The sequence below is a fragment of the Pristis pectinata genome, chromosome 7 (assembly GCF_009764475.1).
Source record: "Pristis pectinata isolate sPriPec2 chromosome 7, sPriPec2.1.pri, whole genome shotgun sequence".
In the NCBI taxonomy this organism is placed as follows: Eukaryota; Metazoa; Chordata; class Chondrichthyes; order Rhinopristiformes; family Pristidae; genus Pristis; species Pristis pectinata.
This window is the reverse complement of record NC_067411.1, coordinates 93955307-93975535: the sequence shown is the minus strand read 5'-3', so window position 1 is coordinate 93975535 and position 20229 is coordinate 93955307. Positions and strand designations below refer to the sequence as shown.

The window sequence follows — 20229 nt, the reverse complement described above, 5'->3', positions numbered from 1 at the left end:
AATGAAACAAGTAAAGAAGTGAAAGATAGGTCTGGAGGAAGTGTAAATGCCAACTAGAGATTTCTCACCAGCAGTTACCGATCATGATATTACGTAATATTAGCCTAGAAATTTATTGGTCATATTTTTCTGGCAGTAAGACTATTTCAGCATTCTTTGTGACAGGATTTTAGAAGAACCTGCACAGACTTTGAAGAACAATGAGTTCAGGAGGTAGCCTCCTTGTGGAGGGCCCACATAGAAGGAAGTTGTGAGGGAGGGCATGAGGACCCTCTCTGGATGGTTGTACTATGGGAGCTTGGAAGCCCTGCCTTCCAGGTGAGAAGGCAGGAGTATCATATCAAAAAGGATAGTTTCCCACTTTGCTGACAGAGCTTTCCTTGTCCACTGCAAAAGTGAGCAGCAAAGTGTCACGTGTGGCAAATCTCAGCACAGAGTCTATATGGATCCTGAGATAATGTTTCTGGGAGGGAGGTCAACCCTGAATGACTTTGACAGCAGTGTAGGTATTTGTATTATTTTCCTAGAAAAATCTCAAGTAGCAAATACGACAATAGAAGAATAATGACCACTTACCCCCTCAACCTTAATTTACTGGAAGAAGCAAAATGCAATTTTTTAAAATTCCTATTTCAGGAGTTTAAGGTTTATGAGCCTTCATAAAAGTTAATTTTTGAGGGTGATGAACTTCTGATGAAACATTAACTAAGGCATTTGACAAGGTCCCTCATGGTTGGCTGTTCCAGAAGATTAAGATGCATGGAATCCATGGCGAACTGCTAGATTGGATTCAGAATTGGTTTGCCCATAGAAGACAGAGGGTAGTGGTGGAAGGGTGTTAGTCTCTCTGGAGGTCCGTGACCAGGTGTTCTGCGGCGATCTGGGCTGAGACCTCTGTTGGTGATACATATAAATGACTTAGACGAAAATGTAGATGGGTTGGTTAGTAAGTTTACAGACGAGTTGTGGACAGTGAAGGAGGTTGTCAAAGGATATAGCAGAATATAGATTAGTTACAGAAATAGCAAATGGAGTTAAATCCAAGCAAGTGTGAGGTGTTGCACTTTAGGGGGCCAAATGTAAGGGGAAAGTACACAGTTCATGACAGGACCCCTAACAGCACTGATGTACAGAGGGATCTTGGGGTCCAAGTCCACAACTCATTGAAAGTGACCATCCAAGTAGATAGGGTGGTAAAGAAGGTGTATTGCCTCATTGGTCAGGGCATTGAGTATAAGAGTAAGGAAGTCATATTGCAGCTATATAAAAGTTTGGTTAGGCCGTATTTGGAGTACTGTGTGCAATTCTGGTCACCCCATTACAGGACGGATGTGGAAGTTTTGAAAAGGGTACAGAAGAGGTTTAACAGGATGCTGCCTTGATTAGAGTGTATGAGAGGTTGGACAGAGTTGGGTTGTTTTCTCTGGAGCATTGGAGGCCGAGGGGAAGCCTGATCGAAGTTCATTAAAATCTGAGAGGTATAGATAGGGTAGACAGATGGAACATTTTTTCCCCAGGGTAGAAATGTCAAATGCTAGAGGACATGCATTTAAGGTGAGGCGGGGGGGGGGGGGGGGGGGGGGGGTGGGGAGGGGGTGGTAGGTTTAAGGGAGATGTGTGAATTTTTTTTTAAACACACAGAGTGGTAGGTGCCTGGAACATGCTGCCAGTGGTGCTAGTGGAAGCAGATACGATAGTGGCAACAACTCATGTGCTGCATGAACTCAGCGGGTCGAGCAGCATCTGTGGGAGGAAAGAAGTGGTCGACGTTTCGGGTCAAGACCCTGCATCAGGACTGAGAGTGGAGTGTCCTGATGCAGGACTCCCCTTCTCCTCTTTATGCTGGCCAACATAAAGAGAAGGGGAATGGTGAGAAAGGAGTCCGAAATGATTGGTGGACAGGAAGGGTGTGAGATGACAGGCAGGTAGTGCCAGGTAGGAGAGGTGAGTGGGGATGGAGTTGGAACACTGTGGCAGGTGAATGATAGATGGAGGCAGACAAAGAGAGGGAGGAAAATGAAAAAAAAATGGAGCAAGGTGGGGGGGGGGGGGGGGGCGGAAGGGGAGTGTGACCATGGGAGACAGCTGCTGGAGGGAGATAAGCAGGAACATAACGGGCTACCAGAACTGGAATCATATAAGTAAAGGAGGTGGGAATGGGAACCACTAGAGGAGAGGTGAACGGCAGGTGGAACCAGATGTGGGGGTTGGTGGAAACCTGTGTGTGACGTGGGTGGAGCAGGAGGGGGAAGGGGGATGAAGATGGGTGAAGGGGGGGCTAGGGGGTGGGTGGGAAAGGGGATAAAATGGGAGGACCAGAGGATAGGGAGAGGGAGAAAAAGGGGGGAGGAAAGAGTGGAAAAAAAAAAGAAAAAGGGGGTTACCTAAAATTAGAAAACTCAACATTCATGCTATTGGGTTGTAGACTACCCAGGCAGAACATAAGGAGTTGACCCTCCAGTGTGCATTAGTGGCGATAGTGGCACTTAAGAGGCTTTTAGACAGACACATGAATATGCAGAGAATGGAGGGATATGGATCACGTGCAGGCAGAAGAGTTTTAGTTTAATTTGGCGTCATGTTCAGCACAGGCATCATGGGCCAAAGGGCCTGTTCCTGTGCTGTACTGTTCCACGTTTATGTTTTATTAACTGTTTCCCTCTCCACAGATGCTGCCTAACCTGCTCAGAAGTTACAGCACTTTTTGTTTTCATTCAGATTTCCAGTATCTTTAGTGTTTTGCTTTTTGATTTATTGGCCATCCCCAGTTGCCCCTGTGAAGGTGGTGATGACGCGCCCTCTTGAACTGCAGCAATCCTTCTGGAGAAGATACTCCCATATTTCTATTGGGGAGGGAGTTCCAGAATTTAGATCTGGTGTTGAGAAAGGGGATGGTGGTGTATTGCAAAATCAGAATGATGTACAATTTGAACGGGAATCTACAGGTGACGGTGTTCCCATGTGTCTGTTGACTTTTTTTGGTGGTAGACTTCAATAGTTTGGGAGATGCTATCAGAATAACCTAGGCGAATAACTGCAGCGTATTTTGTACATGGTAACATTCAGCTGTTGTACACTGGTGGTGGATGGAATTAATGTTTTCTTGCGTGTAAAAGGTATCAATAAAGAAAATATACTGCAAAAAAATTCCTCATCAATCCTTCAGGTAATCTAAGCCATTTTGACACCAGGGTAGATTGCACTGGACACAGTCCATGCCTGATGGTTGTGTGCCCCATAATCCTCATTGCTCCCAAACTTTTGCAGCTGTGCAACTCCTAATGACCTTGACGTCTTGCTACGACACCCATTCTGTGAAGCCTGTTGGCCATCTGACAACTGAAGCTATAAGGAGACATTTTCACTGTTTCCAAATATCTCTAAGGGTCATAAACATTTAGAAAAAGTTGAAAACAAAAATAAAACTAAAATTAACAATGAACAAAAAATTAAAAGAAAATAGAAAGAAAATAAATTCGCTTAAAAATCAGAACAACTCTGGTTAGTCTAAAGTTGAGGATAAAATATAAAGTGTATTTGGCACCTCAGCTCAATGCAGAGCCCTCAATGAACTCAGAGCCAAGTCTGGAGCAGAACAAGAGTGCAGATACACCTGCATCCATCTCAGTGCGTATTATACTTCTGCAGTGTAGTGCACAGGTGTGCGAGTCTAGAATGTGCTGGCATATAAACTGCAACTTGTCAGCAGTTCTCTACATGATCCAGCCTAAATGTGGTCCCTTTGAAATTCCACACTTGTCTGATGTAGGAGTGTTTCTTGTTTCTTTCTTTCTCTTTGGTGGCTATTTCTGTAAGCATTACCATCTGATCTTTAAAACTTTAGATCTCTCCACATTGCTGTTTTAATCTTGCTATCCAGCTTTTATAAATTTTTTTTACTCGTCTCTTGTGCCCTCCCTAGCCTTTAGTATCGGTTTCTGGTAGACCACATTTTCCTTTCCTATGAAATATAATAAAAGCAGCAAGTTATTCTGTAATTTTAGATCTTATGTTTGTGACTGTTCAATTTCAACCTATCTGCATATTTGTGAGATAACAGCTTAAAGGCTGGAACATTATTTGTGCAGAGAGATCAAATTTGTATTCTTTTTTGAGGAAAAAGATTTTTTAAGCAAAAGGGTTTTCTTTCTACTTGAGTGTCTATGGATTAGTATTTCCCTTACGACATGCTATTTATTTTCACCAATTTTTAATGAAGGATAACAAGGCAATGTGTTAGTTAGTCTCATTACCAAACTGAAAATAGTTTTATAAAATACAGTGATATTAGAACATTAATTTTAAGGTGATGTACATGTGAATAAAATGAACTCCTTCAAAATATTCTCAGCGCTGCTGAACCATATTTGAAACCTTTTATTAATAAACACTACAGACCACTGAACAATACATAATACCCACCAAGTATGGTTAAAGACAACAGCTGAGTGTATCAATATCTGGGCACATATAGGCTCATTAACACTGACCACTCATGGGTAAATGAGTGAATAATTATATAGTTCTCTGCCATATAGGAATTGAATTTCTTACTAGCCTCTGTCACACTGGCACTGCCACTTTGGAAGACATCTCATAAAGGGATTTACCTGAAGACTGGAGGAGATCAGGAAAAAAAATCATCCAACAGTATTTCTTCAGCTCAAAGAGAGTTTGAAATAGAAACAAAAAAGCACAAAGCAAAGACTACCAGAGATCTTACTTGGTAGCAAGTATTATATTCTTGGTGGGTCCACCTAAGCAATAAGATCAGGTTCTAATTCTTTACATTGTCGTCCTTAGGGGGTCATCCTAAATGAACTGAGTTTAAAGCTAGAGCACAAGGTCCTAAACAATGTATGATACATGCCCTTCAAGCATAATGAGCAAAACTATTTTGCACCTCAGTGTATGCAGAGCCCTATAGAATGTACACCCATTCCTGTCTGCTGGTGACATTTACAAAGACACAGGATACTTCTATTTTAAATTAGAAGAAAGGATTAAGAGTTTGAATCAGGCACCCAATTTTAATCCAGATCACTTTCCCTTTAGAATTCTGGAATCCGGCTCCTCACATTTGACAATTCCAACACATTGAATAGTCATCTTGATGAACCAAATGAAGCAAGTTCTTTTATTAATGTGCATTAATTTTGTCAACTCCAAGAAAATACTGCTTATGGTTCTAAAGTGTGCAGACACAGCTCTCAGTAATTCAAAGCACTAAACAGCTTTGGACACATCCTGAATTCAACTATAGTTTTCTGTGCTGCAATAAGCAACCAGACCCTTTACGTATCACTGAAATGCTTTCATAAAAGCAAATGAGATCAAAAGCAACATAAAATTATCCCCACATATCTCACATTTCGAAGAATAAAATTACAAACTTACAGCATCTCTTGGATCACCTTCTCTGCACACCAAAGTAACTGTCATTAACAGACTCCCTAGAGTCTGAACAGGGCAGTTTGGGTCTTTCAGATTTAGCGTTACTTCAGTTGGTCTGTGGGAGGGAAATGTAGACAGTTTAAATACATGTAAACAAGTCTCTTTTGTCTATGTGGCTTCTTTATTTATGAATTATACTGTCAATGAAGACCAGGACTGTCCTCACTTAATTGTGTAAATGAAATTTGATCAAATATCTGTGAAAGGACTGGTACATCCTTATTTTATAAATTGAAGGCATTTATGAATGATGATTCCTTGACATTTTGCACATTGCCATTTACAATCTTCTGGTGACATTAAAGCCAAGCAATTTTAGAAAGGCCCGTTTAAACTAAGTTTTAATTTATGATATATTTTTAGCTATTTGTCAAGTGGCAATCATTGTAGAAAGAGCACCTTGAAGTGCCAGGTGCAATATCTATCCTTTTTGTCAGTGGGTGCAGTTTAATTAAAGTATCGAAAACAGTGCAGGTAAATTACCAACGATACAGCACTTTTCCTTCTAGCAACAGAGGCAAAAAGAAGAGCAGTAACAGGACCAAAAACAACGCAAGGATCATCAGCTCCGGCTTCCCTATAATTCACCCTGACTTGGCCATATATCATTCTTCCTTCATCGTCACCAATTTAATAAAATGGAATTCACTACCTAATCACCATCTCTACAAGGACATTGACGGTTCAACAGGAAGCTAGTCAGTAGATTTGTGGAGCAACTAGGGATGGTCAACAAATGTGGCATTGCCAATGGCACCTATATTCAGAGAACATCCAATGCTCTGGAATTAAAGGTCTTCTACTGTTTGTATTCATTGATAGTTAGATATCTTATGGGTTTGGATCCTCCCTCTTCTTTGCACAACAAACACATCTCATCTCCAAACATCCTCCCACCTTAGCATCTATTGTAAGGTGCCAAATTATTTGTTCTGTTTTACAGTCTTCAAAAAAGCAGACTTGGGTTATTCTCTGTTTGTGAATCACACATTTTGACGTCAGGTAGAAAATATTTGCTCAAAGTATTTGTCTGAAGATCGAAAGTACTCATTTAAGCACACTAATCAGTCAGTTTGTGGCAGGCAAATAACATTTTGTTCATGGAACTACCGCTGGGAAATTCAGTGAAGGAGCTACGCAATTTCACATTGTTGCAATAACAGATGGTGCATCAACAAGGATTGTATTGATTTGATTCCAATTTCACAATTCCTGAAACTTTCTGCTTCTGTGTATGATTTCCCAAATCATTTAACCCTCCCACAGAATGATCACAGTTTACTCCCCCATACAGAATGCTGATTCCACACCTGAACAGTTTATACAAAAGAAGAAATGACGATGTCATATATTAACTATAATGTCAGTTACCTCTTTAATTCCAATTTGGTTAGATCCAGATAGGCTGAACCCATAAAGTCATCATGTAACCCAAAGTCATAATCAAACACCTAGATGAAAGAAACTAAAATTAAAAGCAGTAGTAAACAACTTAGCTATAATAAAAGTAAACATTATGGCCTGGAACTTCCACTTGATTAAGTCTATTTATTTTTTGGCTCAATTTGACTAATTTGCAGTTCTGGTTGCATAGCTGTAGGATGTCATTAAGCTGGAAAGGGTGCAGAAAAGATTCACAAGGACATTACCGGGGCTGGAGTGCCCCAAGGCACCTCTGTTCATCCATATTTCTCAGTGCCCCAACATTTAGCATCCAGCCCTTATTTGACTTCCCATCTCACACTTGTTGGAATTAAATTTCATCTGCCAATGCTCTGCACAACTTTCCATCTGATCTATTTCTGCTGTGGCCACCAAGCCAATTTTAGGTCCAATTATTCAGCTTGCCTTGGATCCATAAGTCTTAACCTTCTGGACCAGCCTACCATCTGGGACCCAGTCAATTGCCTTATTAAAGTCCATATCGACAAAGTCTACTGCCCTGACTTCATTGATCTTCTTATCTACCTCCTCAAAAAACTTCATGAAGTTAGTGAGGCAGGATATCCCCCACACAAAGCCATGATCATCCCCTGCCTTTCTGCATGTAAATAAATCCTATCGCTTACAAATTTCTCCAATAATTTTCCTACCACTGACTTAAGGCTCACAGGCCTATAGTTTCCTGGTTTATTTCTGCTCCTTTTCTTAAATAAAGGAACAACATTAGCTATCCTTCAGGCTTCTGGCATCTCACCTGTGGGTAACGAGGATGCAAAAATCTATGTCAGGGCCCCGGATATCTCCTCCCTTATTCCTCATAGCATCCTGGGATAGATTTCACCCAGCCCTGGGGATTTATCTACCCCCATGTGCTCCATGACATCTAACACCTTCTCATTCTTTATTTAGAAATGTTCTAGAATATCAGTGTACCTATCCCTTGCTCTCTAGCCTCCACATGCTTCTCCCTGCTATATTCTCCTTAATTAGCAATGGGACTCCCCTTCCTCTTTTGCATTCCCCCTCTGTCACATCTGAAACCTCTATACCCTGGAACACTAAGCTGCCAGTCCTGCCTTTCCCTCAACCACATTTCTGTGATTGCCATAACATAACACCATAATTCCAAGTGAAAATAAATTTCTAGGCCAGTGTTCTTCAAAATATTTTACTTCAGATTTTGCTTTCAAAAGTATTCCTTGATAAATTTAAAATCGCTAACTTTTCTTTGAAAGAAATCTCCTCAGGCTTTATTTTAGAAAATAAATTATCTATGATCCAGAAGTATTTTATCATGACATCCATTACACAGGCCCTTTGGCCCATGACGTTGTGACGAACTAATTAACTAATGACACTTAATTAAACTAATTCCTTCTGCCTGTATATGGTTCTTATCTCTCCACTTTCTGCATACTTATACGCCTATCTAAGATCCTCTATCATATCTTTCTCCACCACCATCCCTGGCAGCGCATTCCAGGCACCCACCACTTTCTATGTAAAAAACGTGTCCCACACATCTCAGATATCTTTATTAGTCACATGTACATCAAAACACACAGTGAAATGCATCTTTTGTGGAGAGTGTTCTGAGGACAGCCCCCAAGTGTCACCACGCTTCCGGCACCAACATAGCATGTCCACAACTTTCTAACCCGTACGTCTTTGGAATGTGGGAGGAAACCGGAGCACCCAGAGGAAACCCATGCAGACACAGGGAGAATGTACAAACTCCTTACAGACAGTGGCTGGAATTGAACCCAGGTTGCTGGCACTGTAATAGCGTTACGCTAACCACTACACTACCCTGCCTGACTGCTTTGAACTTTCCCCCTCTCACCATAAGTGAGGCAACGTACAATACTAAGTAACAATTTTTGGACAGAAGTGAGCAGATCCATGAGCGGGATTATTTCCAGGCAGAGGAACTAATTGAAAATTTTGTGATATCAAGTTCAAAGAGCCTACAGCACTTCCACCGACTAGTACATAAGCTGGGGTATGTTTTGCGCTCCAGCTGCAGATTCTGAATACAAGTACCTTGGATAATGGAGCAGCCCAGAAGCCATTGAGCTGTCCATTACACAATCTATTTGTGTGCAGATTCTACGACGAGAAGCTTCTTCACTGTTCAGGGTGTAGGAGCAAGTCCAGTCATCTGTTCAGAGGAGAGTCATTCTGTACATTCAGATCACTTTCATCTGAAAATCCTCACAGAAATGAGGTTTTGGACACTGCTGACTAGTATTCTCAATATTCCAAGAGCATATAAATTGGGCAAAGTCAGAAGTCTTAGTGTCAAAACTGGTAAATCTAATGCTATCACTAATACACCAAGAGAAAGTCAACTTCCATCTATAAATGATCAAAAGAACATACAGAAAATCCCCAAGGTTCAAGGACAGCTTCTACCCGACTGTGATAAGACTATTGAACGGTTCCCTTATGCAATGAGATGGTCTCTTGACCTCACAATCTACCTTGTTGTGACCTTGCACCTTATTGTTTACCTGCAATGCACTTCCCTGTAGCTGTGAAACTTTATTCTGTACTCTGTTATTGTTTTTACCTGTACTACCTCAATGCACTCTGTACTAACTCAATGTATCTGCACTGTGTAATGAATTGACCTGTACGATCGGTATGCAAGACAAGTTTTTCACTGTACCTCAGTACAAGTGACAATAATAAACCAATACCAATACCATTAACAGTAGCCTGATAACACTGAATATCATCTCCTTCGATACCGTCCCCTCCCTTTCAATAATCTGCCATTATCACCGTACCATCAAAAGTCTACCCCTGATGTATCTGATGCCTTTACAAACCTGCAACCCCCTCTCTGGCTTCCCCTTTCTTTCAAATGACTTTGACTGCATTGTCAGGTGCCAATCCAATCCCAATTTTCTTGCACCTCTAGTAACTGAAACAACCCAAATCAAAGTCATAAATGACTCATGTGACTGTTACTGACATGTGCCCTTCTACACTCATCCTATTCAACCTAACCACAAGCCTCCATGCAAACTGATCATTCCACCTTCTCAGTGCATCTCCTCCGTTGGCAAGCTCTGTGGCCCTGGCTACGACTGGTCCCACTGTTTTCTCTCCAGATGCAGCCAAAGAATCTCTTGCAATGATTTACCTTTCCACCACTTCACCATTACCCCAGAAGTACCTCAAAGATTGGTGCTTGGCCTCCCATCTATTTCTCAGTTTTGCGTTGCCCCTCAGAAATCTCTCTGAAGGGAGTTGGTGGCCTTCCATCTTCCACACTCATCCAAAATTTCATTACTTGAATCCAAATTTGCACCTCCCCGTTCCTTACCATACTCACCCTTTCCCTTAGTACCCTCCACTTCTGATCTTTGACCTTTACTGGCCTTGCCTGTGTAACTTCCTCCAGTCTTACAATACTTTAAGAGCTCTATATTTGCCCATCTCTGGCCTCTTCTATTTCCTTCAATCCATATCAGTCATGTAGGCCTAAAGCTTGCAGATGCACAATCTAAACCTCTCTGCCAAAGACTAATGGGTTTATACTTACTGAATTTGATTTGATTTACATTTTGAACATGAGCCTCACTTTAATATATCCATAATCAATTAGAACCTTTAGTGGTTTTTCGCCAACCATTGGCAATGCTTACTTCACAGATCCTTCCACCTTGATGGATTGTTATGGCAGGGTCTCTAACTAATTACATTTTACTGTTAAGGATTTTTTTGCACTAGGCAGGACCTTCCTATAGTTCCCAGACAGTAATTAATTGCAATTAAAACTGAAGTCTTTAGCTAGCATCAACATAGCACACCGAGTTGGCCTACAGGCCCTTAACAACATACACAACCCTAGGCCTATGAACAAAGAAGACTGTTACTCACCAGCTGAGTGGTGGGTGCAACTGATTTGGAATTCTTAGGGACGCTTGCTGTCCAACAGTCAGAGGTTTAAATTAATGTGAATTCTAGCGCTTGTGACACCTTATGCATGACACTTGAATAGCCTGATTGGTGATTGGCCAGATCCCTGCCCATTATTGTGCCTTTAGCCAATGCAATTTTTTTTCCCTCACTGCCAATGTAAAAAATACAATTGGCTGGAAATTGATACAGAGTTGAAGATTAATACAGTTAATACATTTTCAGTATTTCTGTAAGGAAATAATGTGGTTTGTGTTCAAACCCATTGACAATACTTAAGAAGTTGATTCATGCGGCAGTAGGGTCAACATCCAAAAGGCACAAAATTAGGTTTATGATTTGGGAAATCTCATAGTGGTGAGAGGAAGAACATCAGGCAGAGGGATAGCAATGAGAGATGTACTTTCAAGTACTTGCCCAAAAGATTTAATTGGATTAGATCAACTTCCACAGTAAAGCTCAAAAATGTCTCAAATCAAATTTAAAGATCATTCACAACTTATAATGTTCCACAACAATGATAGATTTATATCATTACAAATTTTTATACGTTAATACTGATAGCAATTTTGTTTTAAGTTAACAAAATAGGAGTCTTTATAAATAGAATATCATTTTCCTTTAGCGAGCTGAAGTAAAAGAAAAACAAACAATATAATCAACAGGATGATCAGGATATGACTGCCACATCTCAATTGCATAGAATGTTCCTTGAAGGTTGCTGTTCATCTAAGCACTGAACTAAAAGGAAGGCAAATACACATCATAGAATGTGTGACCTAAAACCAAGATACTAGACTCCAGAAACCTAAAATGAGAACAGAGAATGTCGGAAGTATTTAGCAGGTCAAGAAATCTGCGGGGAACTAAACAAATTAATGTTTCTTCCAACCTGGAATAAGTTGGAAATGAAGCAAGTTTCATGTTGCAAACAAAAGGAAAGGTGCAAGACTAGATATAGATTAGTGGAATAGGACCTCATCTTCAGACCTGGCAGTTTTACAGCCCTCGGTATTCAACAATAAGTTCAACGTTTAGATAATCCACTGTTCCTGTGTAATAATTTTGCAAGACTCTGTGCATTTCATCTCTCTCCTCTTTGGTACATTAGATATCATTTGTCTCTTATTTACTTCTCAGCCAAACACACCTTTACAATCCCTGTTCAGCAGGTATCATTACATCTTGCGTCAATCTTTCCTGGTCCCACCTTATCAAAGACTTTCTATTTTGTTCCTTTCATCTCTTTCTTCTTCTCCCTGCAACTTGAAATTTGTTTCATTACAAACTTTTTGCAGTTCTGATGACAGGTCATTGACTTGTAATGTTAAATCTAATTCTCTCTTCACAAGTGCTGTCTGACTTGCTGAGTATATCCAGCATTTTCTGATTCCATTGAGTAACATTTGGATACTTTAATAATCGTGATGCTATCTATATATCTTTTCTTTTACATAGGGTGTATCAACTAGGAACCCCACAATTTCAATCACTTTTATTGTATTCCAATAAAAATGCATTGAAAAATAGAATGAAAATTGTGTACAGTAATTCCTTAGTGCCCCACACGTAACAAATAGCACACCAGTCCCCACTTGCAGAAAAACACTATACTGAAATCCCCATCGTGCATTCCGATCTCCATTTTCAATTTACAAAATGTTTCCCAGGAATGCATCCCTTTTATAAATCAAGAAAATGGCAATATGGTCTTATACAGGCAGTCCCCAGGTTACCACAGGTTTCCATTCCTGAGAACTCTTTGTAACCTGAACTACTCAAAAGTTGGCAATGAACAGAAACAATGTGTGGGAGAGGATCACAGGAACGGCTGTGACGGGAGAGCGAACAGGCATGGGAAGAGTGGGCGCCAGGCCGCCTCACTGATTGCGTGAGCAAGTGAATAACCTTTATCTGTTAACCTTCCCTCCTCATCAATGTTTAGTGACCCCATTTTAACAAATCTTATGCATATTTCCCAATCTTTATTTTGCTTTTTGGGTAACGTTTAAAAAGTTAGATAAAAATTATTCTTCTTTTTTCCCCTGAGTTCACTGTCCCTGAGAATTCTTCAATGTGACTGGTAGCTCAACCTGGGTGATGACACTACTGTTGCTGGACACCAGACATCTGACAGAACTGGTACCTGACAGCAACCAATGTTGAGAAAGTAAAATTCAGAAAGATTGCAAGATCTTTTTGGATAATTTTCTTGAAGGACATGATGGCCTGCAAAATCTGAGCCAAGTAAATAAAGTGCAATAATCATGAATGTCAGAAGGTGGAGCTCACATCCCATGGATATTCTCATTCATATTCTGTTGTGTCTTTTTATATATGCAGCTACTTTCTCGATATTTGCCTTTACTAATGTCATTTCTTGCTTACAAGGGATAATCATTGTATTCATTCCAGCGTTTCTCCCTTTTTCAAAATTTCAAAAATTGTTCAGTCTATAAAATCCATTTGTTTGTAAAAAGAGCTAATAAATTTAAACCTGTAAGAAAAAGGCTAATTTTATTTATAGTGTTTTTTTTAAACTTTCAAGATGTTACTAAGTAGTATACGATCAATAGGTGACTTTTAAGCCCCTAGTTAAGGATGGATATTTTTACATTTTTAATTCATGCGAAGACCAGATTCTTTAATTGCCCTTGATAAAGTGATGGTGTCCCAACTTCTTGAACTTCCACAGGTTGTTGGGTAGGGAGTTACAATATTTATACTCTGCAACAGTGAAGGAAAGTGATATATTTCCAAATCAGGACTGTGTGCATCTCAGTGAAGCACTGCATGTGGTGTTATTCTATGTATGTGCTGCCCCTGCCCTTCTCAATGGACCTGAGAGCTGCTGTTGGAGCAGCCAAGGTGAGTGACTGCAGTGCAGCACTTACTCTGAATTGTTCAAAGTTTGCTACCGTACAAGCCAAACTTATTTTGGCCAAGAACATATGCTGAGGCTGCACTACCAATTGGAGGGTTGTGCCCCCACTGGGAAATTAGTGGAAATCCTGATACATGTATTTTGTGGGTGAACTTCCAGTGGAAATTACTGAATAACCTACATTTGTTAACCTTCCCTCCTCTTCAATGTTTTAGTTAGCCTACTTGGGGGGAGGGAGTGGTGGGGAGGTTGGTTACTGATACCAGCACTGGTGGGATCGACTTAAGTCGTTAACAGAGGATATTTTATTTCCTCCTTAATGAAGTGTATTTCTGGACCTTTTTGGATTTCCTAAAACTCCATTATTTATAATTAAAATATCCTAAGAAATCACTTGACTGGGAAATTTTCCTGCACAACGTAACTCACTCAGAATATTTACACACTGCTGACTATATGATCTATTAGGGCCTGAAAAGTAATTAGTTTGAGTTTTCAGTCAATAGTCCCTCAATTGTGTATTTGAAGAACCTTCACCAATTTTTAGATGAAGCTATGGGCGTGTGCTATGGGCATGATCATTTGAAATAGTGATACCAGTCTAGGAAAGGCTTGCCTTAAGTGGTGGGGAAGTAATATTTAAGGCCACCACCCTCTCTATGTCAGTTGATGGGACATTGTGTCCTTGGATACGTGTACATGAGGCAGGGATTTTCCTGGTCCTGGGAAAAGAGGAACTTATTATCAAGGAGGGTGATTCAGGGCCATTCCAAAGAAATGAAGTGGAATCAGTCTGGCAGAACACTTGTTACAAACAGGCTTTTTAACCTGTGAAGGAACAGGTCTTCAACCACCATTCACCCTGGGTACCTCCTAACCCATCCTTGTCTCAAGAGTCAAGACCTGCACCAATCACAAACTGCATATTTAAGAAACATAGAACAGTACAGCACGGTAGGGCCCTTCGGCCCACAATGTTGTGCCGACCTATATAAACCTACTCCACGATCAATCTAACCCTTCCCTCCTACACAGCCCACAACCCTCCATTTTTCTTACATCCATGTACCTATCTAAGAGTCTTTTAAGTGTCCCTATTGTATTGTATCCCTCTACCACCACCCTCAGCAGTGCGCTCCAGGCACTCACCACTCTGTGTATAATAAAATCTACCTCTGACATCTCCCCTAAACTTTCCTCCACTAGAAGATCATGTTTGTTGCCAACAATCTGTTGTATATTGGCAGACACCACTTAAACATCCCCAGCAGCATACATCCTTGAGCACTATATTTGTATAGAAGATTGGGCTATGATTTCTGAAACCATATTATGAAAACATGGTGTTTTCACTGGTGTTCAGCAGTGGTGTCACAGATTAAATGTTTCACATAACACACAAAAGCATTCCACTGTATCACAGAATTTCTAGACAACTGGGTTTCAAGACCATAGAGATCCATTCTCAAATTTTTGGTTTCCTTTTAGAAACAAGAACAATAAAGTGGGAAAATGTGTAAACTGCAAGAATAAACAGAATTCAACATCGCTTATTATTAGTTAATGTGGACATTCTGCTGGGGGGATGTTGGTGATAGCATAAAACATCAATGGAAAATAATAGAACATGAAAATAATACAGAGGGTGGTGGGTATATGGAATTAGCTGTCAGAAGAAATGGTAGAGATGGGTACAATAACAACACTTAAAAGATATTTGGACAGGTTCATAGGTGGGAAAGGTTCAGAGGACTATGGGACAAATGCAAGCAAATGGGACTAGATCAGGAAGGCACCTTGGCCGGCATGGACGAGTTAGGTCAAAAGGCTTGTTTCCATGCTATACAACTCTACAATTCTATGTAAACCTAACCATTGATTTGCTATTATCTTGTTTGCATTGCCACTCAAGTTGCATTTTTCTCTATTTTTCTAATGATGCTAAGAGAAAAGAAAATCAGACAGGTTGCTAACTAGACTGCAGGTTTGCTTTGCCAATTTGCATTATTGCCCAAGACAAATCTCACCCCTTTGGCATTTATTAACCTGTAAACACAGAGTGCAGACAGTGGAGAGTTTTACCTACCTTAATGTACAAAGGTTCTGTAATATTTTCCATAAGGAGAGAAATATCTTCATCCCAAACTGGATTGAGGTTCTTATGGATTATTTTACTTCTAAAGACTTCTTTCCCTGCAATTTTAAACTTCACATATGGATCACTTGTTCCTGAAATGGTGAAGAGAATTCAGTATAAGGATATACTTCATTATCTGTGGATTAATAATTTCAATCAAAGTTATGTAAATATTTTACGTTAATAATCAATACATATTTATTAAAATATATTACATGTTGTCCTTTAGAAATATCTGTGATTGCTATTTGCCACAAACTTCATAATTTTTCTCTTTTGGCTGCCAGGGAAGAAGATTTGTACAACAAAAATATTTTTAGAACAATTAAATGTTTGATGACTTTTGTGTACATTAATCGTGTGTTAAATCTTTGCAAATAGTTTTTCAGACCTTTTCCAAAAATAACTGCCTCACAGAGGTCTGTTTAAGGACCGATGTTTAAGCCATTTAAATGTTTGTCACCAACCGACAGAACACGCATGGCAAACTTTCCAGTCTCTGGTATTTAGGTTTTTCAGTGAGGTCCAATAAACATTAAAAATTTCCAAGCTGTAATGGCAGAACAAGAGGGGGCTTTGGATGACCACATCAGGACCTTGTCGCAGAATACAACAGGCAGATTAGCAATGTAAATTCAGTAGTAATGCTGGTTCACCAATCTCGAGGTTGCTCTGTTTAACATTGCATAAAACTGGTAGAAATCCAGTCACTGGTTGGGGAAGTAATGAAGCTGTATTCTACCATTCTGAAGACAAATCGTTCAGTATTTCAGGTAGCACAAGCTATTCTTCAGCAATCAGAACACTGCAAGTTACACAAAAAGAAAAATTGAAAGCTATTAGAAATGATCTGATGGGATTGCAATGCACAAGTAACCCAGTCCCTGTTTGATGTAGAATAGAAGCCACAGCCAAGATGCCAAATTTTGAGAGTAACTGGAACCAACTGAAGCTGGGTGGCACTGATTAAATCCTTGCCTACCTCCTAAAATAAAGCTGCTTCCTGCCTGCAGCTGGTGGCGAAAGTCATTACTGAGCTTTTAAAAGCTTGGTGAAAACCATTACAGAGCATAGATGAGAGCAGACACACCATTTTCGGAAAGTAGATGAGTGGAGGAGAGAGAGAGAGAGTCCCCACAGGAAGCCATAAAGCCCTTCAGACAGATAGTCAAGAAGATTGGGGTGAGCAACCATGGAGATCAATTACAAAACTGAAGCTCCATTATCAAATCTCATCAACAACTAATTCCACCACCAGCTTTTCCTGTCCTTCCATGTGAGTCACTTGTATTTGTTGTTCAGCAACAACCAGGATTGCTGTCTAACTTTCAAATCCCACCAGTCTATCACATGCTTATCACTACTTTAAGCCCAACAACCACATCTCACAGTCATTTATTTAACCATGGCAGGCATATCAGCCTCTCTTGCAGTTCATGATGGTAGATAACTGGCAGCAGCAACACTGGACCATAAGGTTCAGGGCTATAGCCACAGCAGGAAAGGGTACGACAGAAAATGCAAGAAGCTGATCCAGTCCTAACCTCAGCCATCTGCTCTTGGAAAGCTTTAAAGAATTTTATTTCCATCAATGCACTTCTCTCCAACCGTTCAATCAAAACTGTCATTAAGGAACTATTTAAATTGTGCAAGTGGGAGAGAGGATGCTTTTCACTATGGCTGAACTCCAGGTCCACTATGCATGGTTAACAGGGCACTCATTTGAATCAAGACCTCATCTGTCAGCATTTCTATCAATTCAGTATTACATTAGGATTGATATTGTGATCTCCCAAGTCTACATTCTTTCTGCCCGTGTCAATAATGCACGCACTACTGCACTGTCCAATTTTCAGGATGGAAGAAGTCACACTAAAAATGCACACTCATGACTTCCACGTGAAACTGGAAGTTAATTGCCGCCCATAACATTGAAAAATCTTTATCAGGCAGTCCAACTTCATGATCAAATTGTTACAGAAGCACGGCTATGTTTTATAAGTATGGAGACAAAAGTAATTGGTTGAATTCTTCCACTGGCTTTAAGTAATGGGAAATTTAAAGAGGCTTGTTGCACTAATATACCAGCAATCATTTGCTATAATCAAGAATTCAAAGCATTTCATATCACTGTGTAATGTGATAGTGAGCTGTACTCCACAACATTCACTATACCTACCTGCAAATAATGGCAACATGCCAGGATTTTGCAAACCTTCAGACTATCTTAATGAAAGAAATAGATCTTTGTCAGTGTGTAATTTGTAGAAAAAGTGAAGTGAATAAAGTCCTTGGATGAATGTTCAAAATATAAATGTAATCTCAGACCAGAAATATCAATATACACTGGATTAATCAATTCCCTGTTTTGACTTTAAGATTTCTGTAAATATATTTCATCACTGCATTCTGCTTGTACAACACAGATCAATAGATAATTAACGATAAAAACAAATATACTAACACTATACGTTAAGTGCATTAATTTCCCCACAAGATGGCATTTCATTCATTGAAATCTTTTATTCACTTATCCAGAATCTGAATTATAATCACATATAAAGAGTTGGGAGAGAATTCAGCAACATATTGGTTACAGTACTAGACTAACATATGAAGTGATAAAAATCATTACCATGCAAAGACCAAAGAATGCTGAAATATTAAATGAGAAAAACAGTATAAGATTAAGAATTGAGGCTCTAGAAATAAAAGTCAAGGTTGAGATCTGCATATGGAAAGCACAAAGCATTCATTTAGGTAGCATGATCCTCTATGACTGTGAAGTTTTTAAACAGTATTAACATTTGACAGTTGCATTTCAAATAGACAAAAATAATTCCAACTGTATAGTACTGGCTTAAAAACAAGGTTGCCAGATATAACAGCCGATAAGCAGTGACCACTGGTGTTGCCACAAGTTTCAGGGAAAAAAATGCAGTTACAATGAATTTGTTTTACAATTTTAATAAACACAGGAGATTAAAGGAGATCTGAGGGACAAGTTTTTCCACACAGAGGGTGATGGGTCTATGGAACGAGCTGCCAAAGTGGTTGAGGCAGGTATAATTATAGCATTCAAAAGACATTTGGACAGGTACCTGGATAGAAAAGGAGCTGAGGGATATGAGCCAAATGTGGCCAAATGGGATTAGTGTAGATAAGCATCACAGTCGGCATGGACAAGTTGGCAGAAGGGACAGCTTCTGTGCTGTACAACTCTACGATATGGCTGAGAAACATATGCCACACACTGTCTTCCAGGTGTCCATGACTTCAATAACTTAACCTATCATCCTAATGCATCTGCAACTGAATGCCTAGCAGTGGTCACATCTTTTCCAATTTATACTTTGGTGCAATAAGGAGGAATTGAATGTTTTATCCTGTCTACACAAAAATACCATAGGTTGCTACCAGCCCGAATTCTCACCTCTGGTTTCACTACCTCCTTCCAGGATCCATCCCAACCCCCTGTTATTACACCAGCCAGAAGTTGACAAGATGTAACAGATGCTCATTCAAGGCTTGCAACTTGTTGATGGCATATGAATGAATCCAGGGCCTCAAGATGGGTGAAGTCTCTCATGGTCAGACACCAAGCCATGGTTTCCAAGATGCTAATGTCAGTGTACTATTTGTTTCTATTACTGTAACTTCTCATGCAGTTATCACAATCTTTCTTAATACTGCTCTTAATCTGTCTCCCAAGGGTTATGTTTGAGTGATTAAGAAGGAAACTAATTATTCAGACTGTTTGGCTAGGGTTGGAGAGGCAATCCTGATTGCAGATGCCAGAGAAAAGAGCATTATTCAACTGGGAGATGAGGTTTTTCTTTTAATCAGTTTACTATCCTCATAAATGATTTAACACTTGTGAATTGCATTTTTACTTTTTCCATCTATGGCTCATAGAAAGTATAAACCAGTAGACATCAACCGGACTGGAATCACTATTTTGTACAATCAAAATGTCCTTGTTACATTAAACTCACAATTACATTCTAAAAATTTTAAGGGTCTGCCCCTTCAGTACATGATATGAAAACTAACAGTTTTGTATTTTTATCGATATGTACCAAAGCAAAGAAACAGACTTATGTCTATATGGGTCCTTATAAAGTAACTTTCAATAGGCTTTGGATGGCAGTTGATAAGGGAAGATAATGTTAGTTTACAGTGTACGGTCAGGGAAGAGAGATTAAATATATGACTGTATTAAATTACCAGCAAAAGCACAATGGACCATGTAACTTCCTTCTCTACTCTATGATTCCACAAAGTGACGTTAGTGGATGAAGCAATTTTAGCTAGCAAACTGGAGGTATCCACTACTCTTCTTAAATAACGTCAGAAGATCTGAACTGTTTGGTGGAGCTTC

The 20229-nt window shown here is 39.7% G+C and overlaps 1 protein-coding gene across 4 annotated transcripts in view; it reads right to left on the bottom strand.

Moving 5' to 3' along the window:
* LOC127572741 (multiple C2 and transmembrane domain-containing protein 1-like) overlaps window positions 1–20229 on the bottom strand; it is a 409900-nt gene that overhangs the window by 243521 nt on the left and 146150 nt on the right. For all 4 annotated transcript variants that reach the window (XM_052020315.1, XM_052020317.1, XM_052020316.1 and 1 more), the window contains 3 exons: window positions 15798–15940; window positions 6826–6905; window positions 5398–5509 (listed from right to left, as the gene is read on the bottom strand). In XM_052020315.1, the coding sequence (XP_051876275.1) occupies window positions 5398–5509; window positions 6826–6905; window positions 15798–15940 (335 nt within the window). The remainder of the gene's footprint in view (window positions 1–5397; window positions 5510–6825; window positions 6906–15797; window positions 15941–20229) is intronic.